Source organism: Crinia signifera, chromosome 5, assembly GCF_055691185.1.
Source record: "Crinia signifera chromosome 5, ASM5569118v1, whole genome shotgun sequence".
In the NCBI taxonomy this organism is placed as follows: Eukaryota; Metazoa; Chordata; class Amphibia; order Anura; family Myobatrachidae; genus Crinia; species Crinia signifera.
The window spans coordinates 68,074,942-68,097,448 of NC_139221.1; the positions used below are offsets into that span (position 1 = coordinate 68,074,942).

The 22,507-nt window shown below is 44.1% G+C and overlaps 1 protein-coding gene across 3 annotated transcripts in view; it reads left to right on the forward strand.

The window, feature by feature from the left end:
• Positions 1 to 5,748: 5,748 nt before the first annotated feature.
• The window catches only part of PCMTD1 (protein-L-isoaspartate (D-aspartate) O-methyltransferase domain containing 1), a 31,873-nt gene continuing 15,114 nt past the window's right edge, over positions 5,749 to 22,507 (forward strand). Inside the window, exons 1-3 of one of the 3 annotated variants that reach the window (XM_083187403.1) lie at positions 5,793 to 5,901; positions 7,949 to 8,050; positions 15,963 to 16,391. In XM_083187403.1, coding sequence (XP_083043529.1) covers positions 16,085 to 16,391 — 307 coding nt within the window. In that variant the 5' untranslated portion in view covers positions 5,793 to 5,901; positions 7,949 to 8,050; positions 15,963 to 16,084. Of the gene's footprint in view, positions 5,902 to 7,948; positions 8,051 to 15,962; positions 16,392 to 22,507 lie in introns of all 3 variants that reach the window. The other 2 variants (XM_083187404.1, XM_083187402.1) reach the window with 2 other exon arrangements.

Genomic DNA, 22,507 nt, shown 5'->3' on the forward strand with positions numbered 1-22,507 from the left:
GAACTGAGAGGTCTCTTTGATGCATAGCCACCTCCCCTAACATCTGCATCCATACTGATCCATTTATAGGACCGTCTGCTGTGATGTGTGCATTTCCTGGTTGTTTCATATAGTATTAAGTCTGCCCTAGAAAAAGTGAGCAAACTAATGAAGCATCATCTTAGAGGCAAATGCTCATGACAAGCCAGGAATAGGGAGTTGAAACATAGCCAAACATATCCACTATAGGCAACATTGCAGTAAATAAAGTAAGAATTGCTGCAACATGAATGGCCTGCAGCAGAGTTGGACAGGTACTGTAAGTGGCTTTTTTGCTTCTGTAATTCATGCACGAAAAATGGTGTTTGCAGAATTGTACACATCTTAATGTATGCCTGAACTTTTTCTGTAAGTTTGGTTTGCTACAATGAGAACACCCTGTTAAAGCCCAGTTATAGCTCTGCATAACATATACTCAAAAAAACAGGCATGGGTCACGGTCTAACACTGCATCAGCCTCTTACCACTTTAGAAAAAAATCTTGACAGGGGCTGATTTGAGGTTTATGAAGTCCTAGGGAGTTTGTTTTTCCGCAGTTTAAACTAATTTTGGTTCAATATTAAGACAACTCACATTAGAAAAATAATAAGCTTTCAAATTTTGACTTGCTTTGATTCACATTTAGCAGGCCCAAGCTCTAAGTTGCTCTGTACACTTCTTATAAGCAATCTTTAATCTCAGTGGGAACAGCAGCCAGCATAATACAGGGGGTTATTCTGGTTCACTCCTTCTGGCAAATTCCGTCATAAATAGACAAAAACATGTGCACTGCGTGAGTTATTTTGTTTCTGTGCAGGGAAAATACTGACTACTTTATTTTTACACTGCAATATAGATCTCACTTTGAAGTAAAACCCCACCCAAATCTAATTCTATCTGCACATGCACGTGGTTTTGTCCATTTGAGATGAAATTTGCCAGAAGGAGTGAACCAGAATGATCCCCACAGTGAGAAAGCTAAACATATATAGGGGCCTATTACATACTTTCCTTACCTTACCAGAACAGACAGAATGCTCCTGAATATAGGGTGCCACTCCCAGACCCCGGAGAGGGGGGCAAGTTTTGCGACACCCCCATACTGCTTGCTATGCTGCACCACGCCCACCTGTACAGCTCCCGGAGGCGGCAGTTAGAATGACGGCAACCCTGCCCTATTGTACTGTATATTCGTTGGAGAGAGATAAAGTGCAGAGAGCTAAGCTATTAGCTCCTAACTGCCAAGTTACAGGGGGTTATTTAGACCTCGTTGCAAAGCTGCTTTTTTAGCAAATGTGCCATGTGCACTGCAGGTGGGGCAAATTTATCATGTGCAGAGAGAGTTAGATTTGGGTGGGGTGTGGTCAAACAGAAATCTATATTGCAGTATAAGGGATTTTGCCTAGCCTGCATGCAAAGCGATGTCAGCTAGGGAAATGGCGTTTGAACTCCTGGTGGCTAGATCATCCAAACTCATGTAGTGACGTGTGTATGAGCAATCTGTGCTAACCAGTGTTCTCTGGTTAGAACACTGGCGAATTGACAAGATATTGACTCATGTAGACAAGATCTGACGTGACGTGCGGGACCACCCATTGCCATCACTATGTCGCATACACACAAAGCAATCCATGCTTTATTTCTAGGGGTCCTCAAACTATTTTGATCTGGGACCCCATCATACAATAAAAATAATGACAGGACCCCAGCAAGTGACTGCAGAAGGTCATCACATCACATGTGTAGGCAGCACATTTATGGCAGCATTGTGGAGGCACAAAATTATGTGAGTCTAAAATAACAGACAATTCAGCTGATTTTTCAGACTCCTTAAATCACTGACTGAGATAAGAAAAGTCATCAGCCTGATGGTCAGCAACATGGAGTCACGACCCCATGCTGAGAAGGTAGGGACCCAATTTGGGGTCAGGACCCACAGTTTGAGAACTGCTGATCTAGGCAGATCACTTAAGAAATGGGATATTATCTCTCTGTCTATGCCTTTTAGAATATAGCAGCCAGTATTTACCCGGAACAGAAACAAAATAACCTCCCCCCAAATCTAACTTTCTCTCTGCACATGTTATATTGCCTCACCTGCAGTGCACATGGTTTTGTTCTTTCTCTAAAAAAGCAGGTTTGGCATCAGGTCCCAATAACCCCCACAAGCTGTGTTTAAAATTTTAGATAGTGGTGAGCATGCAAGAGCTATCCTTGTAAACAAATCCAGTGATGGGCATGCCAGCATTTTCTAGGAGTGCCCCGGAAAACGCAGGCATTAACAGGCCATTGATAGGTAGGACAGCCGCCATCAGCAGCAGCTTCCATCTCCCCACAGCCATCACAGTGCTGAGTAAGTCTAGAATTACTCTGCGGCTAGGAACAGGGGGGAGTGATTACGAATGTTTTTCTCCCTGTTTGCTCGTCTGCGGATTAATTTTCCACTGTGCACAGGGGAAGGGTGAGGCTTTAAATGGGGCGGCGCTTAGCTGATCACTAGGCTCCAAAGATTTGCAGCCCCGCGACCTACTACATATAGACATTTTTCCTGTGTCGAAATGTTCACTGTCGACCAAAAGTGGTCATCCGAGTGACTGTCAACCTTGTCACTTTTTACCTAATGATCCACTTCCCACAAATATGTACATGCCTAAAAAGAAAAAAAAAACATTTTGAACAAATACTCCAGGGTTCACATTATTTCATCTGATCAATATAGAGTGTACCCAGTATAAGACTACAACACAGGTTCCATGCAACAGTGTACAGTATAGGGATGGCCATCGACCATCGATGATTCGAAATCATCGATGGTTCATGGCCGATGTTGAATACTTTTGCCATAGATGGGGGAGAACCAGATGGTTTCCCTCCATCGATGGAACAACAAAACAATGTTTTGCTTTTTTTTTTTCTTTTTTCAAAGTGCCGGGACACGGAGCATAGCTCCACCCCCCTGACACCCACGAAGCCCTGCCCCCGTGTTTTGATTGGCCCACAGGCCAATCAATCAAACACAATGGATGACCATCGATATGTTAAAATATCGATGGTCATCCATTGCATAGTTTAGGACTATCGATGGCCTGTTGCAGAATTGCCATCAATGGCAACCATCGATGGCAATGGCAACGATGGCCATCCCTAGTACAGTAGTTGCTCACATTTGAAATCATTTCCCATGGACACATTGGGCCAAATGTAATAGGGTGAGAGTTTCAGAAAGTGAGAGATTTTGGTAGGGTTTTCCCATGTTTTTTAAAGCAGCAATCAATTACACTGCAAACCCAGGTTGATTTTGCATGTAATTGATTGGTGCTTTAAAAAACATTGGAAAACTCTCCCAAAATCTTTCACTTTCTGAAACTCCCACCCTATTACATTTGGCCATTCATTGGTAAGTTTGTGCCTCCAATCACATCATGAGCCATACTGAATTGGACGACTTTGGGGGTAAAATTACCAATATTTCATATTCAGGACAAGATGTAATAAGCCTTGAAAATTGATAAAGTGGAGAGTGATAAAGTACCAGCCAATTTTTATCGATGGCCTGTTGCAGAATTGCCATCAATGGCAACCATCGATGGCAATGGCAACGATGGCCATCCCTAGTACAGTAGTTGCTCACATTTGAAATCATTTCCCATGGACACATTGGGCCAAATGTAATAGGGTGAGAGTTTCAGAAAGTGAGAGATTTTGGTAGGGTTTTCCCATGTTTTTTAAAGCAGCAATCAATTACACTGCAATTGATGTCTGGCAGCAGTGTACGGACACCCTATACCCCGGGCGGCAGGGATACATCCGATCCGTCACAATTTGTTGTGATGGATCGCATGCGTCCCTGCTTCCCGCCAGGATAGGTGGTTGGACGGCCAACCAGTCGGACCACCTGCTCGGGTCCAATGCGCACAGGGCCGACGGCATGTCAAGGACAGCCGATTTGGTCCAATTTAAAGGCCCGATTGGTTGCAATCGGGCAAATCGTCTCAGTGTTTGGGGGCCTTTAGGCTCTGACCCTAAATGATTGTTTTCTATTTATCAAACCTATCTGCCCCATTAATCATAAAGAAACTGCAGTTTCTGATATATATTCCTGAAATGAGTGTCCAAATTGAAGAAGATAAAAGGTTACATTTCTATCTTAAAAATGAAATAAACCCCTATAACATCCTGCAGGGATGCATTTTAAATACTTAGTTTTCAAGACACTACATTTTTTGACAAGAGTTTACATTAGAAATGACTTCTAAGGATGAATAAAGAACCCATTGTTGGCTACAGTAGCCTATTTGCCAGAAGCTAGACAGTGCAGTAACCCATAGCAACTAAACAGCTTTTTACTTTACGTGCTGGCCAGGTAAATGTCTGATGGAATTAGAGCACACTGTAACGTATAGACCTAATGTGAGCCTGTGTTTCAGGAGTGTGGCAGAACCAGGTCCCTAGGTACACACATGTTATATGTGCTGCTAGGTGACATCTCTTCCAGACCTCTAGCTGTGTCTCTACAGAGTTGACATAGGGGATATTCTGGTTCACTTGCAAAGGCAAATTCACTCTCTAATGGACAAAACCATGTGCACTGCAGCATACCCTCCAACTGTACCAATTTAGCCGGTACAGTACCGTTTTTAATGGTCTTTACCGGTTAAATCTAACTGTACCGAATGTACCGATTTTTTTGTAGCCAGCGCCTCTGGGAGTTGTAGTTTTGGAAACGGTCATCGACTTCCAATCAGAGTGAGGATGAAGCAAGTTTCAAGCGGAGCTATGTGATTGATGCTACAGTGAGCCACTGAAAATGCGATCGACTTGACCAATGAGGGCTGTGTTGGGAAGAGTGATGTGCGCTGCGGCCAATGAAGCGGCGAGTTGTAGGCTGTGTGGGCACGGATACTTGGTGACAGTGACCTCTCGCACACTGTGACTGTGCGCCCTCTCTTCCGGGTGTCGCTGTCTGTGCAGGCGGCTACGGGACATGGCTGCAGCTCAGCTGGATGAGATGCCTGTGCCCTGCACCAGCTTCTTCTGATACCTTGGCGTACTAGCGGCTTCCTGGTGTGGTGTGAGGGCCGCCCAGCACCTGATCTGCGGTGACCGGGTCTGGGTTCTGGGGAGTGGAGTGCAGGTGAGTTCGAGGACCGGAAAATGGGCAGGTGAATCCTCCCCGGGTTAGGGCGGCATGGTGAGCAGGGAATACGGGGATGGGGCAGCTAGGCAAGCAGCATGGAATGCAAAAAAAAAATGCACAGTACACATTCGGAAAGGGGGTGTGACCACGCCCACTTTACATGTGGTCACGCCTACTTCACACATGGCTACACCCCCTTCCCGAATGTGTACCGATTTCTGCCCTTCAGATGTTGGAGGGTATTCTGCAGGTGGGGCAGAAGTAACATGTGCAGAGAGAGTTAGATTTGGATGGGGTTCGTCCTTCAAACTGATATCTATATTGCAGTGTAAAAATAAAGCAGCCAGCATTTACCCTGCACAGAAACAATGTAACACCCATATCTAAACTTTCTCTGCATGTTAAATCAGCCCCACCTGCAGGTTTTTATCCACTAGAGAGGGAATTGTCCTTTGCGAGTGAACCAGAATAATCCCCATACTGTATACATCCTATAGATACCTTATATAAAGTCCCCACCTACCCGTTGACGTCACTGCACCCAGCTGCGGCGCTGATTGGTCAGCACGGTAGCCGGTCACGTTGCCACACTGTTTACATCCTCTCAGCTGTTCCCCGCCGCCTCCTCCCAGAATGCACCGCACACATCACAACAAATAACGAGTCCGGGCTGCACACACAGGCCTCTCCGGTCCCGGGCCCCCCTCTCCCCGCCCCGCACCAGGACACGGCCTCTCTCTCTCATGGTGAGTTGTTGGGGAGGCAGCTGTTGTCGCTGGCGCGGTGCCGATGTAGAAATATGACGAGCTGTCTCGTACCCCGTCGCAGTCTCCCGGTACCCGGCGGCTGATGGCCGGGCTATGGCGCTGTTATACAGCCTGGTGATTGTCTGCAGCGCGGGCTGCTCTGGCCTGCTCTACGATCTGCACTACATCACACCTCTCTCTCTCTCTGGACACGTTACCGATTATTAAAGTAGGAGGAAAGTCGCTGCGATTCCTTCGTCACTTTCGCCCGCATCTGTCTGTATTGTTTACAGATGTCACAGGTGATCCTGCGTGTACTGCGCGCAGGGAGCTATTACATCATATCTAGGCAGGGGGTGAGAAAGGCTGTGTGACAGCTGAGTACATACTGAGCAGCTGCCTATTGTCTGAGTGTGAGTGAAAAGCATAACAGTGGAGGATGGGCGACTGCAGGAGCGCCACCTACTGACAGAATAGCCACAGGCAAGATGCATTGTACAGTATCTATCAGTATACAGTCTGGCAGAACTGTTTCTAAAGCAGGGTACACACTAGATGACATTTTGAATGATCTTGCCGATAATCACCATTCGTAATGACAAAGTCTTAAAATCGTTCAGTATATACACTCTATATCGATAACGATGCGTGGTCATTTGCGATGTCCTATGTTGTCTGTACATGCATCACAATCTGAGGGATGTCAATAATAGCAGCATAACTCCGGAATGTGGCCACCAACAATATCTCTTGTAAAATAGCTCAGTGTGTACGCACTAATACGCTTGTCCAGGACGTTTAAGGGAAATAGTCAGCCGCTGTGCATGCCATCTACTTTGTACCCAGCTTAAAGAATGATAGATGATGCTATGTCATACTGCAAAGGTGAACGCTAGCCCTTTATTAGCAGGCAAGAGCCCCATATCTGCTAGGGCAGACCTGAGGGGGTCTGCCCTACCCACCTCCTGCTGCCAGATCCTGTACAAGCCCTCTAGAGGCCTATATTATATTCTGCTAAGGGTGCTGTGAACTGCTGTGTGCTGAAGTTGTTCCAGATCTGTTTCTTAAGGCCCTCATACACTTGTGGCGACTTCTTCGTGTGGAGAAGTCGATTGCCATCCCCATTGAACCGCCATCTAGTACCTTCCCGGATCGCATGCAATATATCACATGAAGTCCTTTTGCGTGTGATATATTGCATGCGATCTCAGCAAGTGCTTCTGGAGGTGGCCTGATGCGAAAGATCCTACATGCAGCACTTGCGACACCTCTGGACCTCCGAATTCCCCCGGGAATCCAGTGGGAAGCCAATGAGCAACAGCAGTGATTGTTGCTTCTCATTGGTCCTTTACTGACTCCCCACCTGCAGAGACAACTACTTTATAGAAAAGACTCAAGGGCATCAGGAAAGGAGAGTTTGTATAAACCCCCAAGTGGCAGTGTAGTTTTAACAGAACAACTCGATGTGGTGCATCTAGGTAAGCCAATCCTTGGCTTTTTTTAATCCAGGGATTTCGGATTGAAATACTCGTCATCACAGGTCTTGTTCGCCATCCCGTATGCACCTAGCAGTGCGTGGATGGTGTGGAGGCGATGGGCTGCGTCCATGGAAACACCCAGCGGATGTCAGCTGGGTCCCGCAGAGGTGTCTTAGGTCTGCGAGCACTGTAGAAATCATTCGATGATCGTCGATCATTGAATGAATTCCTCTTCGCACACAAGCTGTAAATGGATGATGATGGAAAACATCCATTCCTATGCGTCCGGTGACACTCTGAGTGCGAGGTGGGTCATGCGGGCAGCATTTGGTTGACTCTCAAAGCTGCGAAATTTGCAGCTTTGTCAGTCAACCAGAATGAGGTCCTAAGTGAGTCTGCATGCTTGCTTTGGATGCCACTATGTTTTTACCAAAAACTATGTTAGTTTCCATCAAACTTTGAATATCTAGTTTTCACTGAGGGATATTGTTTGTACTTTTGCAATAAAGGCTGCGTCATTGTACTTGTAAGTAGTGGTACAGAGTGCTTTATCTATTTTTGTGTTATAGGTTATTTGCCCTTGCATGCATAGCTGTGTGGTAGAGTGGAATTCTTGTTGGTCACTGCTAAGGTCTTATGTATAGCTGGATGTCCAGGTCAAACAATATCTGGTAAGTGTGTCAGTACAGGGGTTTGCAGATATTTTATGGAGATAATACAAGTCACTTCCACAGCATAGTAGTTTTGTACTTTGCTATCGAAATATTGTGACAACAAGGATTTTATTTATATAGTACTTCCTGATGCAGGAAGTACTATATAAATATATTTAAGGAAGAAGTTGCATTTAACACTTTCATTTGTAAGGCTGAGGATGACCTGTTCACTGAATATACAGATGTCGTCTCAATCTTACAAGTGATGCATACGCAAGTGCTTTGCTCCTTTCTTGTAAGACTAGCTGTGACTACTATCAAGGCTCTGTGTATGGGCTGCAGATGTGAATCTATGCAGGCATCCGTTTGTGGGCACTCTTGTGGCAATTACATTACTGTGACGGGACACATCTGTAAATAGGAAATGCTAAGGATGCGTCACGTGTCATAATCACTGCAACTTTCTGCTGTTGGAAGCTGGGAAGAGACTAGCCTTTATGGGTTGCCATCAAAGGGTACTGCCAGGACTGGTGTGCCAGGCCCATACAGAGGAAGGTGCTCCCCTGGTGCTTACCACTGATACCTGGAGAGCTGTAACATGCTATGCAACCGCAGTGGGCAGATGCACTGGAAGGACTACTTAAAACCAAGCCTTCTCTGAATCTTTCCTGTGTGTCCGTGGCACTATACCTATATATGTTGTCTCATTGGGGTGGAGTGCCCTCGTGTGGCAGATACCACGCCTGAGTGCTCCAAGTGATCATAGACTGCATTGCAGAGAAGAGGACAGAAAAAACAGCCAATGATAAAGGTGGGCCAAATAATAAGGATTAGGGCCTGCCTATTTGGTCAGTCACTGGCCCCACATTTTCTAATTGGGCCAGGCACAGAGTCATTAAACCTCCCTCCCAACCAATACATTACACCAGTTATTTTCAAACCTCAGTCCTCAAGTTATACTAACCGTTCATGCTCTGTGTATGTCTTTAATCATGTACATATGATTTAATATATTTTGCTGGGTCGGTAATTCTCCCAGCTTCCATTGACAGAAATAAAACATGACATGTTAGGAAAACTTTAGGCCAAGGTTAAGAACCACTACACTACATAAATCACTATGAAATCCATGGAATGGGGAAGATCTCTCTCATCCTGTTTAAAAAAAATGCACTACAAAAATACTGTTCAAGCCATATGACGCGTGTATGCGTTTCACCCCGACGGAAGAATGCAGAGCTTCCGGTGGCTCCCCGGGCTGTGGTGGGTGCCGATATGCGTTGCATGTGATGCCAGCGGCGCTTACAGCACTTCTGGGCTCTGGGTCCCAGCCTCTGCTGGCGAACGCTGATGCCTGTGCCTCGCTATGGCGGTCAGTTTAAAAGAGACATTGTTTTATCTGTCCAGCTCTATGGGTTTGCTCCTCTGCTCTGTTGAAATTATGGAGGAAGATGCCTTACCCTAGAAGCAGGTGCTCTCTACACCGAGGTAGGACCTCATAGAGGACTGGGTTTTTTTCTACCTTACAGTTACTGCAGTTTTAGTTAGTTCCTTTCTGCTTTTCTTCTTGTGTGTCTTCTGGTTCTAAGAAGAGGACAGGCAAGAAGAAAAATAGAACAAACATTTGTCTAGCTTGTGATAAGTCTTTTTCTAGCTCATCAGAGGAACCTATGTGCCCAGATTGTGTCAAAGATTCCACCCCTGCTCCTAAAACATCCTCTCAGTTGGTTCAACTTATGGAATGGATGAGGAAATCTTTTGTTTCTAAGGAGGAGTTTCTCCAAAGTAGTAAATGGTTTAGGTGTTTCGGCTGTATCTAGTGCGGAGTCAAGGGAAGTAATACAGGATGAAAGGATATTTAATTTGGATTTCGTGGATGTTGTCTTGAAAAATGTATATAAGTCTTTGAATTATAAAAAGTAATCTTAATTGGACTCTCTCTTTGAGGATAGATCCAGAAAGGGTGGATATTTTGCTATTCACAAAGTAGTGAAGAGTTACTGTTTCTTGTAAAAAGAACGGCAGTGTTGTTAAACGACTTGGGAATAAGAGGAGAGTGGATCATATGTACCCAATTTATGACAATGAATTTCTTAAATGGTGTAATATTCCCAAAACTGATGCAGCAATAGCTGAGATAACAACCAGGATCAGTATTCCATTGGAAGACGGTGCTACTCTCAAAAATCCGATAGCTAAAAAATTGGGGAGTGCCTTAAAAAGGCTTTATATTTCAAACCCTGTAACTTTGAAATCTGGGGTAGCAGTGGCTTCAGTCGCTAGAGCCCTTAGATCAGTGGTAGCCAACCCTAGCCCTCGAGAGCTTCCAACAGTGCACATTTTCCAGACAACCTAGCTGCTGCACTCATTAATCACTGACACATTTTAAAAGATACACAGATGGAGCTAATTAGCTCACTTGTGATTCTGTGAGGAGACCTGCAAAACATGCACTGTTGGTAGCTCTCGAGGACTAGGGTTGGCTACCCCAGCCTTTGATTATGGGGTACTTGTGTATTTTGGCGGCGCCCATCGCATCGCATACCATAAGGCATACGATGCGATATCACGCGATACTGTACAATGTCATACAATTTTAAAATTGTATGACATCGTACATGGCATACAATGCGATGCGATTAAACATTGTATAAGCACCCTAATGGGTGCTTACAATGTGAAATGCACCCCCACGCCACCCCCCCACTATAAACGTGAACCCGAAGCGCGGCGAGCGGCGGCGGTACGCATCCTCCGACCTTTTCATACCCCCACTATCCACGTCGGCGTGGAGTTGAGAATAGAAAGTGTGGCGAGCGCAGCGAGGCGAGCGGACGCGGATACCTGTGAAGCCCGTGAGGGGACTCCGATACCTGTGAAGGTATCCGCGTCCGCTCGCCACGCTTCGGGCTCGCTGCGCTCGCCACACTTTCTATTCTCAACTCCACGCCGACGTGGATAGTGGGGGTATGAAAAGGTCGGAGGACGCGTACCGCCGCCCCTCGCGGGCTCGCTGCGCTCGCCACGCTTCGGGTTCACGTTTATAGTGGGGAGGGGGTGGCGTGGGGGTGCATTTCACATTGTAAGCACCCATTAGGGTGCTTAAAAGCACCCTTTATGGTACTTATACGATCTTTCAACGGGCAAAAATCACATTGCATGCCATGCGACGCGATGAAAACATCGCGCGATGCACATCAGGGGCGCCGCTATAATACACAAGTACCGATTATGGTGTTCTTCTGATTTACAAGAGAGAGTGGCTAGAGAAAATATATGTAAGAGTCTTTCATCTATTGAAACGGCTATAGATTATTTTTTTGAGGCGTCGTTTTATGTCCTGGACCTTTCTGCAAAATCCCTAACCGCAGGGGTTTTAGCCAGAAGGGCGTTATGGCTCAGGTGTTCGTAAACAGACTCCCATTCTAAAGGCAGACTTGCTATGCTACTTTATGAAGTTTCTTATATATTTGGAAGTAAACTTGATTCATTAATTCATAGAATTTCTGCGGGAAAGTCTGTGAGACTGCCACAAGTTATGCATGGTAGATTTATGGATTTTTCCTCCAGGCAACAGTTTAGCCTAGGTCATCTAGGGTCACATATTTAGACGACCTTCTAATTGCAGGTCAGACAAGAGAAGAGGTTTCGGTAGTAACAAAATTTGGATGGTTGATAAACCTAAAAAGTTGGTTACTACCATCCCAAATATTATTTTTATAGGTATAATAATAGTAACTAAAATTCAAAATTACCCTTTCAGGAGAGAGGTGTTGCAAGATCCAGAGTTTGGTGGACATTGTTCAAATACCAAACAAAATTTGTCTGGTGGAGGCTTTAAAGCTATTAGGTATGATAGTGTCAACCATTGGAATTATCCTCTGGGGGAGATGGAGAATGAGGGAGTTCCAATGGGACTTACTCAGGTATTCCAGGCTAGAAACTCCTTTGAACCATTGGATAACAATATCTGCCTCAGCAAAAGAGTCCCTGTCCTGGTGGGGGTACGATCAGATTTTTGTAAGAAGTTCCTCCTTGGTGGACCCACAAGTCATAACTTAGACAACAGATGCAAGTATGAGAGGCTGGGGGGCCCATCTGTCACACAAAAAGTTGTCAGGGAAATTGGACCTTTTGACAAAAGAAGCTGTCATCAAATTTAAAAGAAATGAGATCTGTTTGGTAAGTGATGTGCCATTTTCAAGAGGACATAGCAGGAAATCATCTAAAAGTCTTCATGGACAATATGACCATAGTTACTTATATGAACAGGCAGGGTGACGCCAAAAGTTCAGCCGTTATGCAGGAAGTAAAAAATATTATGGATTGGGCGGAAAATCCTCTAAGTTCGTTAATGGCATTGCATGTTCCGGGAATGGGAAAAATGTGGTTGCAGATAACTTAAGCAGGAACGCGGTTTGTCTAGGTGAATGGGAACTTAGTTATTACTAGAGTAATCCATCTTGCAACTGATAGTGTACAAGTTCAGGGTTCACAAAATAGATTTTATGGCAACCTCCAAAAACACAAAACTGAAGCTCTTTTTTTTCTTTTTTTATCCATCACAAGGAAGTTGGTGCTTAGGAGATATATACCTTTTTTTCCAGAGATGTGATTTCAAGATGACATACGTATTTCCTCCATTTGCTCTAATAACCAGAATGCTTAGGAAGGTTTAGCACAGTGGTCAGGGAACTCGGTCCTCATTACCCCACACAGTGCATGTTTTGCTGGTAACCCGACAGGTGCACAGGTGTACTAATTACTCAGACACATTTTATAAGGTCCGCAGGTGGAGTTAATTATTTCACTTGTGATTCTGTGAGGAGACCTGCAAAACATTCACTGCGTGGGGTAATGAGGACAGAGTTCCCTGACCACTGGTTTAGCAAGACCAAGAACAAGTGATTGCAGTGTTGGCCTTCTGGAGGTCATGGTTTCCAACAATGTTAAGGATGGTGGTTCAGAAGCCTCTGAAGCTAACGGCAGTTCCACAAATGTTATGGCAGGGACCCGCAAGATCTGTCTTTGATGGCTTGGAGATTGAATGGGATATCCTGAGAAGTAAAGGCCCTTCCCCTCCTGTGGAAGACCTTCTTATGCATTCAAGTATCATCCATTATATATTACAGAATATGAAAAGTATTGACTGGTCAAAAGGAAAATGTGATGTCTTTAAAGGCCGGTATACCACAGGTTTTGCAGTTTTTGTCTGAAGGTTTAACAAAGGCCTAGAAGTTTTCACATGAAGGTGCATATAGCCACATTACGTGTCCTGTTAGATAAAATTGGCAGAAGATAAGTTGATCTCTAGATTCTGTGAGGCCATCAGGAAACTCCAGCCTCAAATTAAATCGATTGGGCCTCAAAGGGACTTAAATTTGGTACTTAATTCACTTATGCTTTCACCATTTGAACCACTAGACAGGGTAAAGTTAAAATATCTTACATGGAAGGTCGTCTTCCTTGCTGCAATAACTTCAGCCAGATGTATCAGAGAATTGCAGGCCTTATGGGCTCTGGAGCCATATTTGAAACTTTTTTTCTGGATAAAGTTGTTCTATGCAAAGTCGTAGTTTCTTTCCAAAGTTGTGTCATCTTTTCATATTAACCAAGAGATTATTTTGCCCTCCTTTTTTCTTTTTTTTTTTTCTCAAATCCCAAGAATAAAAAGAGGAGAATCTCCATTCATTAGATTTTGTCCATGCTATCTCTATCTATTTAGATAGGATTAGCAGTTGTAAGAAAGCAAATCGTTTATTTGTTATTCCAGTTGGTGTTTGGAGAGGTTTTGCTTTAACTAAACAAACCATTTGCAGACTGGTTAAAATAAACTATTACTTTTGCATATAAAAAAAATTGGACGTGATATTCATAAAGTGATTAGGGCCCTTATTCTGATCGGTGCGGATATATCCGCGTGCGTTCGGCCCGCCGATGTTTTGTGTCTGCGCATGTGCAGAGGCGTCTCTGCGCATGTGCGAGCGGGGCGTACGGCCAAATTCCGCATGATATGTGAACACTCCGAACAGGGGGTGGAGAGGGGCGTGAAGGGCTATTTGGGCTCATTACCATATGCATACGCCCCGCGTTTCATGGGCGTTCCCATGAAAACACTGGGCGTACGTATGGTAATGCGGCCGTGACGCACGTGTAGGGGGCGGACATATGACATCGCCGGATGTCAGCTGCCCGCCCAGATCTCTGCTTTTGCACGGAAAAATGTCCGTGTGGTCTAAGGTTGCGGGTGCTGGTGGAGCACTCGGTCCTGCATTCGATGGTCTGCGACCATCGAATGATGGGGGAGGTTCCCTTAGATGGAGGAGGCGTATTCCGTGAAAAATACACGTGCGGTCCGTTCGGACAGCTTCTTACCGCATATGGACAGCTTCTTACCGCATAATCGGCTCCGACCGCACCGATCAGAATAAGGGCCTAAGACACACTCGTCCAGAGCAATGTCTGTTTCATGGGCTAAAATGGCGCTGGTGTCGTTGAAGGCGATATGTGCATCAGCCACCTGGTCATCCGTGCACACTTTTTCCAAAGATTATGCACTGGAGGTGTCAAAGGAATCTTTTGGTGGCCATGTCTTAAGTCAGGCTATGGCTTAAGTTAAAGTATTGCCCTCCCCTTTTTCTGCTTTGGTATATTTTATTTATTAACAGTTTCTTATATAGCGCATACATATTCCGTAGGGCTTTACATTTGAACATTCACATCAATCCCTGCGCCAGTGGAGCTTACAATCTATATTCCCTTCCATATGTATATGCGACATTCAGAAGACTGGGAGAGGAGGGGAGGAGCAGACCTATATACTAGATTAGGGTGGATCCTAAAATAATTTCCCCTTAATAGATTATGCCCCTAAGCTTGAAAATAGTATTTCAAAGTCCAGAGATAGGGGGTTAAGGTGTCTTCCATCCTGACTTCAAATAAAGTATTGCTGCCTGATTTGATGCAGGAGGTTGTCTACCGTGATAAATGATATGTTTTGTTGAGCTTCCATATCAGATCTACACATTGGCCACATCTGGTTCACTTGCAAAGGCAAATTCCTTCTCAAATGGACAAAACAATGTGCACTGCAGGGGGGGCAGATGTAACTTGTGCAGAGAGAATTAGATTTGGGTGGGGTTTTACTTCAAAGTGAGATCTATATTGCAGTGTAAAAATAAAGCAGTCAGTATTTTCCCTGCACAGAAACAAAATAAGTCACCCAAATGTAATTCTCATGTAATATCTGCCCCACCTGCAGTGCACATGGTTTTGTCCATTTGAGAAGGAATTTTCCTTTTAAAAAATAAAAAATGGTAACACACATTAGGTGTGCAATGAGATGATCATTTTGACGCAGCTCGTATGACCCTTTTGGGCTAAATCCATAAAGGGAGGCACTCACGTAAAAAGCGTTAACATATAGCATTTTTTCTCTAAATTTAATTTAAAATGTAATAGTACTAAAATGCCTTAATACACAGGTTGTCAAATTCGGTCCTCAGGAGCCCCCACACAGTGCATGTTTTGCAGGTCTCCTCACAGAATCACAAATGAAATAATTTGCTCCACCTATTAATGTTTTAAAATGTGTCAATGAGTAATAAAGTTGTGCACCTGCTGGGTGACCTGGAAAACGTGAACTGTGTGGGTCCCGAGGACAGAGTTTGAGAACCCCTGCCTTAATAGAACCTGATTAAATATGTCAGCTGGTATGTATTTAAAAAAAAAAAAAAAACTTTACGTGCTGGCTATTTGTAATTTTGTTATTTTCATATGATTGTACAGACTTTATGGGTCACATAGTTAAAATCTTGAATTTATGTTTAGTTTTTTTTTAATAAGGTTCCCTTTCCCTTTGTTTAATGCACTGCTGTTCTATTTATATCTGTAATACTCAAATCTTTTCATTCTGTTTCCTCCACAGGATACATATGGCGGGTGAACTCACAGCCTGTTAGGTGCACAGACTCAAGTTGGTGATCTTTTGTTACTTTCTGTTTTCCCTGGCAAATGTATTTCCAAATAAATTAAAACTATTCACATATCATGGGAGGAGCAGTGAGCGCTGGGGAAGACAATGATGATTTAATTGATAATCTAAAGGAGGCACAATATATACGTACTGAAAAGGTAGAACAGGCATTCAGAGCTATTGATCGAGGGGAATATTACCTGGAAGGATACAGGGACAATGCCTATAAAGACCTTGCTTGGAAGCATGGGAATATACATTTGTCTGCACCTTGCATCTATTCGGAAGTTATGGAGGCATTAAAACTTCAACCAGGATTATCTTTCCTTAATCTTGGAAGTGGAACCGGATATTTAAGTACAATGGTGGGCTTAATTTTAGGTAAATTATTTCATGCTTTTCTAAAATGTTAAAAGCAATAATGATGTGACGATACTTATAATTATAAGTGATTTTTCAGAATTACCATACTGCATATTTATAAAAGCGGTTTCATAGTATTTTATTTATTTTTTTTATCGGTTTTTTTTTTTGGTTGTTTTGCTTAAAACATTACATTTTATCAAAGGTATGCTAGAATAAGTCCCATAAATCCCAAAAAACTTTCAGGTATTGCTACATGGGCAGTCTGAATTCCACTTACCCAATATCTGCAGAGCCTACACAATGTCCAAACTCAACCTTATGGATCTTTAGAAAGCTACTGTATTTTCCCTCAAAACACTCTCCTACCTACCACTTGCTATTATACAACACTCAAAAGCAATGACTGGCAGACTGCACAAAATCTCCTCATATCCTTCCTCAGAGTTCAGTTTTATTTTCAACTTAATGTTCCCTTGGGTTTCACCTTTGGACTAATTCAATAACATGTGGGCAACGGTTGAAGCTTAGCTGGGAATAAAAGCAGATATACAGTGCTTTGGCTAACCAATCATAAACTAGGAGGGATCTGGGGCTGTGAGGGCAGGTATAACTTCCTGTTTTCAGTCACTATTAATATTTATGATTGTATTTATATTGCACCTTTATGCAAAAGGACTCAATGCTTTTCATTTTCATGTGATTGACCATATTACCTTTAAAGGCAGCTATATTGGGCACACTTCAATAATCAAAGTGGGTGAAGATAACATGTGGAATTTAAATAACATGGCACCCACAGAATCATCTGTTCATCCCATCCACAAAAGTACACGGCAAAGCTGCCAAAGAGTACAATGATTGGGATGAGCAACACATGGAGCTGCGATTACACTTTGGGGCTATACAAAATATAAAAATACAGCAGTCGACCTAGAAGATACACATGAAAGTACTGAGCAAAGCAGCCATATTGGATGCATCACATATGTTAGAGTGCGTGAAACGAGCAATGCGTAGAGGTTTAAATAATTAAACTAACATACCTAAAAGGATAGAAACAAGATAGAGGTGCGCTACAGTTTTATCACCAATGCCCACTTATCAGGTGGCTAGTAAAACAAAAAGAATATCAAATAGATAACAACAAATAACATTTATTCAGTAGTACAGCATGTAGTTTATCTTCAGTTATGCGTTTCCATTTTTCACGGTGTGCCACATACAGCAATACTTTGATTTCCTACGCGTTTCGTCCTTCAGGACTTCATCAGGGGCAACAAATGTATCTAAAATGGTAAGACTATGCCGTTAAACTCATAGGGTGAGATTTAATAGGATGAGAGATTCAGAAAGTGAGAGATTTGGTAAGAAATCTCCCAGTTTTTTTAAAGCAGCAATCATTTACACTGCAAAACCAGTTTGCTTTTGAAGTGTAAATGATTGCCGCTTTAAAAAAACTGGAGATTTCTTCGCAAATCTCTCACTTTCTGAATCTCACATCCTATTACATTTCAAACATAGTCTGTGGCATTTATGAAAAAAGATTTTCTTTAAAAAGTAAAATTTGATAAAAATAAATCGCGTGACAATAGTCGCTTTTAAAACTCTATATTGTTTATATCCATTTCCCTTTCAGTCCCTCTGTTAACAGCGAGGTACTGTAGGGGTGCTGCTCTTCTATGAGCGCAACATTGAGGTCACACCATTTTATCTTCTTACAAACTTAAGAGTAAAAATACAAAAACAGTTTGCCCGTGGCATTGCCTGTTCCATAGATTATTCATCCCTCCCATAAGAGTACCAGGTAAAGCAGCCTAATGGGTGCACTACATCGGATTACAATGGGCTTTCTAAGCAATTTTGGAGATACAGTATGATGAACATGGCAATAAAACCAACTAAATTTGAAATGGTAAATATTACAGGTTAAAGACCACATAAAAATATGGATAGTAAAGAAGTACTGTAAACAAATTGCACAATGCATTAGACCCATGGTACACTCCTAAGACCAATGGTTAGGCTTTTTGCAGGTAAAAGACTGGGCAGTCTGGGTATGAAGAGGAGAGGATCTTTTTACTAATGTGTTAGCTGTATTACATCTCTTAAACATTTTGAATTGAAATAAATAGAAGACCTAAAAATGTGTTGACAGAATGCAAATGAACCTATAAAGGCTAAAAGTGAATAAATGCCCTGGATCCAATAGAGGGGAGACTGTAAGAAACATGGGCTACAGTATACCATGGCGGACCTACATTTTTGTGACCCAGAAGCCTAAACTACACTGCTCAGAAAAATAAAGGGAACACTAACATCACACATCCTAGATCTGAATGAATTAAATATTCTTATTAAATACTTTGTTCTTTACATAGTTAAATGTGCTGATCACAAAATCACCCAAAAATTATCACTGGAAATCAAATTTATTAAACCATGGAGGTCTGGATTTGGAGTCACACTCAAAATTAAAGTGTAAAAACTCACTACAGGCTGATCCAACTTTGATGTAATGTCCTTTAAAACAAGTCAAAATATGGCTCAGTAGTGTGTGTGGCCTTCATGTGTCTGTATGACCTCCCTACAACGCCTGGGCATGCTCCTGATGAGGTGGCAGATGTTCTTCTGAGGGATCTCCTCCCAGACCTGGACTAAAGTATCCACCAACTCCTGGACAGTTTGTGGTGCAATGTGGTGTTGGTGGATGGATCGAGACATGTCCCAGATGTGCTCAATTGGATTCAAGTGTGAGGAACGGGCGGGCCAGTCCATAGCATCAATGCCTTCATCTTGCAGGAACTGCTGACACACTCCAGCCACATGAGGTCTAGCATTGTCTTGCATTAGGAGGAACCCAGCATATGGTCTCACAAGGGGTCTAAGGATCTCCTCTCCGTAATGGCAATCAGGCTACCTCTGGCGAGCACATGGAGGGCTGTGCGGCCATGGTGAACCATAGCCTGACTTAAGACATGGCCACATGCTCTGGACACTATGCTGACACAGCAAACCTTCTTGCCACAGCTCGCATTGATGTGCCATCCTGGATGAGCTGCACTACCTGAGCCACTTGTGTGGGTTGTAGACTCTGTCTCATGCTACCACTAGAGTGAAAGCACTGCCAGCTTTTAAACGTGACCAAAACATCAGCCAGAAAGCATAGGAGCTGACAAGTGGTCTGTGGTCACCACCTGCAGAACAACTCCTTTATTGCCTATAATTTCCACCTGTTGTCTATTCCATTTGCACAGCAGCATGCAAAATTGATTGTCAATCAGTGTTGCTTCCTAAGTGGACCGTTTGATTTCACAGAAGTGTGATTGATTTGGAGTTACATTGTGTTGTTTAAGTGTTCCCTTTATTTTTTTGAGCAGTGTATTATGGGGCTCAGTCAAAACCAGCAACAATAGGGCAACATCCAACAAGGTCCAAATATCTACCTCTGACAGCACCCACCCCATTCAATAATCACCTCACAGCACTCTTTCCACCCCTCTTTTCAATCGATACCTGACAGCACACACTGCTCAGCATTCACAAATGACCCTATTAGATACCTCCTTGTGTCTAGGACAGGCCTTCTGAGGCTCGGGCATTCCTGGGAATGTCACCTGGAGAAGTTCTGCAGGCTTTCAGTTTTGTAGTTTAAAACTGATGCTCGTTTCACACTATTTAGAGAACACAAAATTCAGAGCTAGACTACAACTACCAGCAGCTGCCGCGGTTGTAAGCAACACACAATCAAGCTGTAATGTCAGCTTTGCTGTCCTAGAAGCCTGATTATAATGGTGTTATTACTGATGAGCTATAACCACCCTATACATTGAATGGCTAACACTGCTCCTATCCCAAAATTTCTTAGTGCGTACTATTCTTGTAATGATGAGTGCCCCTGAAGATCATTAATGATAACACCTTTCTGAATAAACAGTATCGCCAGTGACTGCATGTTCGGCAGGGGTCCCGATGACATCACTGAATGATATAGTACAAGTACCCAAGGATTGTTTGTTAGCATATCGTATAGTTCATACAGGGTTTTACTACTGAAATGTATTAAGATTAACAAGGCCTTACGCAGTCATTTATGAAAGTGATTAGTCCAGAAATAATGGGCTATTACACCCTAGTGATTTCCAGATAGTTATGGGGCCTAGATCAAATAAATCATCCTTAAGCTTAAGTATACTGCTAAAATATAACCTACTCACAAAGGCGTCACTAGAGTTGGTGTCACCCGGTGCGGTAACTCATGCCCCCTCACCACCACCACTACCACCCATGGACCAACACCACACCACATTCTAATTCTTAGTTACTGTATGTTTTTTGTACTAGTTTTACTTGTAAATAATAATATCATAGTAGTGATAGCAACAGATTAAAAAATGTGAGCATTATACCTTTTTAGATTACACTATCATATGTACAGCTTAATGGGGGTAACCTGTTGGATTGCCCAATAAAAAGACCTGCGTCAGCTGAAAACACAAGTTAAGTGAAACCTGTTTTTGCAAAGCTGCAGCCCCATTTTCTGCTTTGGGGGATTATGCTTCATGTGCCTGGTGAAGCGAGTGCCCGATAAGCTGCCGCTCTTGTGGTGCCCATGCAGGGTGCGATGAGGTTGTGCAATATGATGCGTGCTCCTGCGCACATTCCATCGCACAGCTCAAAAAGAATGTGCTGCACATACTTTTTGAACTAGGTCCCGATTGCATCGCATACAAGTTGCATGCGATGCGATCAGGACAAAAACACATCCAACAATTATACCATGTATGGGCACCTTAACTGGCTCATTGGGGATATCCGGATAGCCCCAGATTAGACTATTACTCCTGTAGTGAGACTTTCATACATAATGCCCCCCCCCCCTCCCCCCCATCCTACTGCTTACATACATATTGTCTCCTGTAGTGCTGCTGAACAACAATGCCACTGGCCCTCACTGAGAGAAGTAGAGCAGAGAGTGTTTCTCCCACCCCTCTGGTGGCTATTTCAAATATATTGGAACTTGCTGCCCAGCAGCCAGTCACTGACTGTGGCTTCCAGTATACAAGCTCTAATTGGCTGGTGCTGCATTTGAAATGGCTGCTGAAGAGATTGGAGATTTTTTCGCTGAGCGCTCCTCTGTATAGAAGCACCCCCAAGTCACCATGGGGGCAGAACCTATGTGAGCATGACTGGGGTGTGAGTGTGGCTTTTTGGTGTCACCTTATTGAAGTGTGATACTCCGAAGCGGGTTGCACCCCACTAGTAATGCCCCTTTCAGACTGCACATATTAACCGTTATATTGCCGTTTTTTTACCGTTTCAAAACTGTAATGTGTGCGATCTGAAAGGGGCTGAGTGATTTTACCGTTTATGGAGGGTCCTACCAGTTTCAGACCCGTTTTGGTGTCTACAACGGGTCTGAAACGGTATTCTCCCCCCTCCCCCCCCCCCCCCCCAGCGCAGGGAAGGGAATGGTCGCGTTGGGGGCAGGGGGTCCCTGCAGGTGTCCGGAGCACTGTGTCCTGCCCTGCCCAGGGTGAGAGTGGGAGCTGCTGCTACTGCTGGCGGCGCAGTGGATTGTGCCGAGGAGGTGAGCGGGGACGGGCAGCTCTGGCTGGGGTGCGGGCGGCTGTCTGCCCTGTCTCACCAGTTCCGGAGCGGGGCAGCAGCGGAGTGCGGGCAGTGGGAGCACGATGTGGATGTCCCGCTGCCTCCTCGCCCTCTGGGGCGGTGGGGGTGGGAGAGACAGCGCTGAGAGACAGTCCGACACAGGCAGCAGTAGCGCAGGGTGTGCTGATGATGAGAGGGACGGAGAGCAGCCAGCGGTGCAGCTGATGGAGAGCGGGCACAGGGGGGCGCATAGTGAGGTGAAGCCCCCCATCGCCTCATTATGCGCCCCCCTGCCCGCTCTCCATCAGCTGCACCGCTGGCTGCTCTCCAGTTTTTTTTTGGGGGGGGGGGCTTTACCGCTTTTCACTGTTGCTTTCACACCGCAAACCTGCTTTAGACCAGGTATTTACAGGCGGTGTGAAAGGGGTTAAACTTGCTCTGACCTGTTTCAAAAACCGTTTTAAATACCTGGTCTGAGCAGGTTTTGCGGTGTGAAAGTAGCATAACACCACTGCCTGCTGATT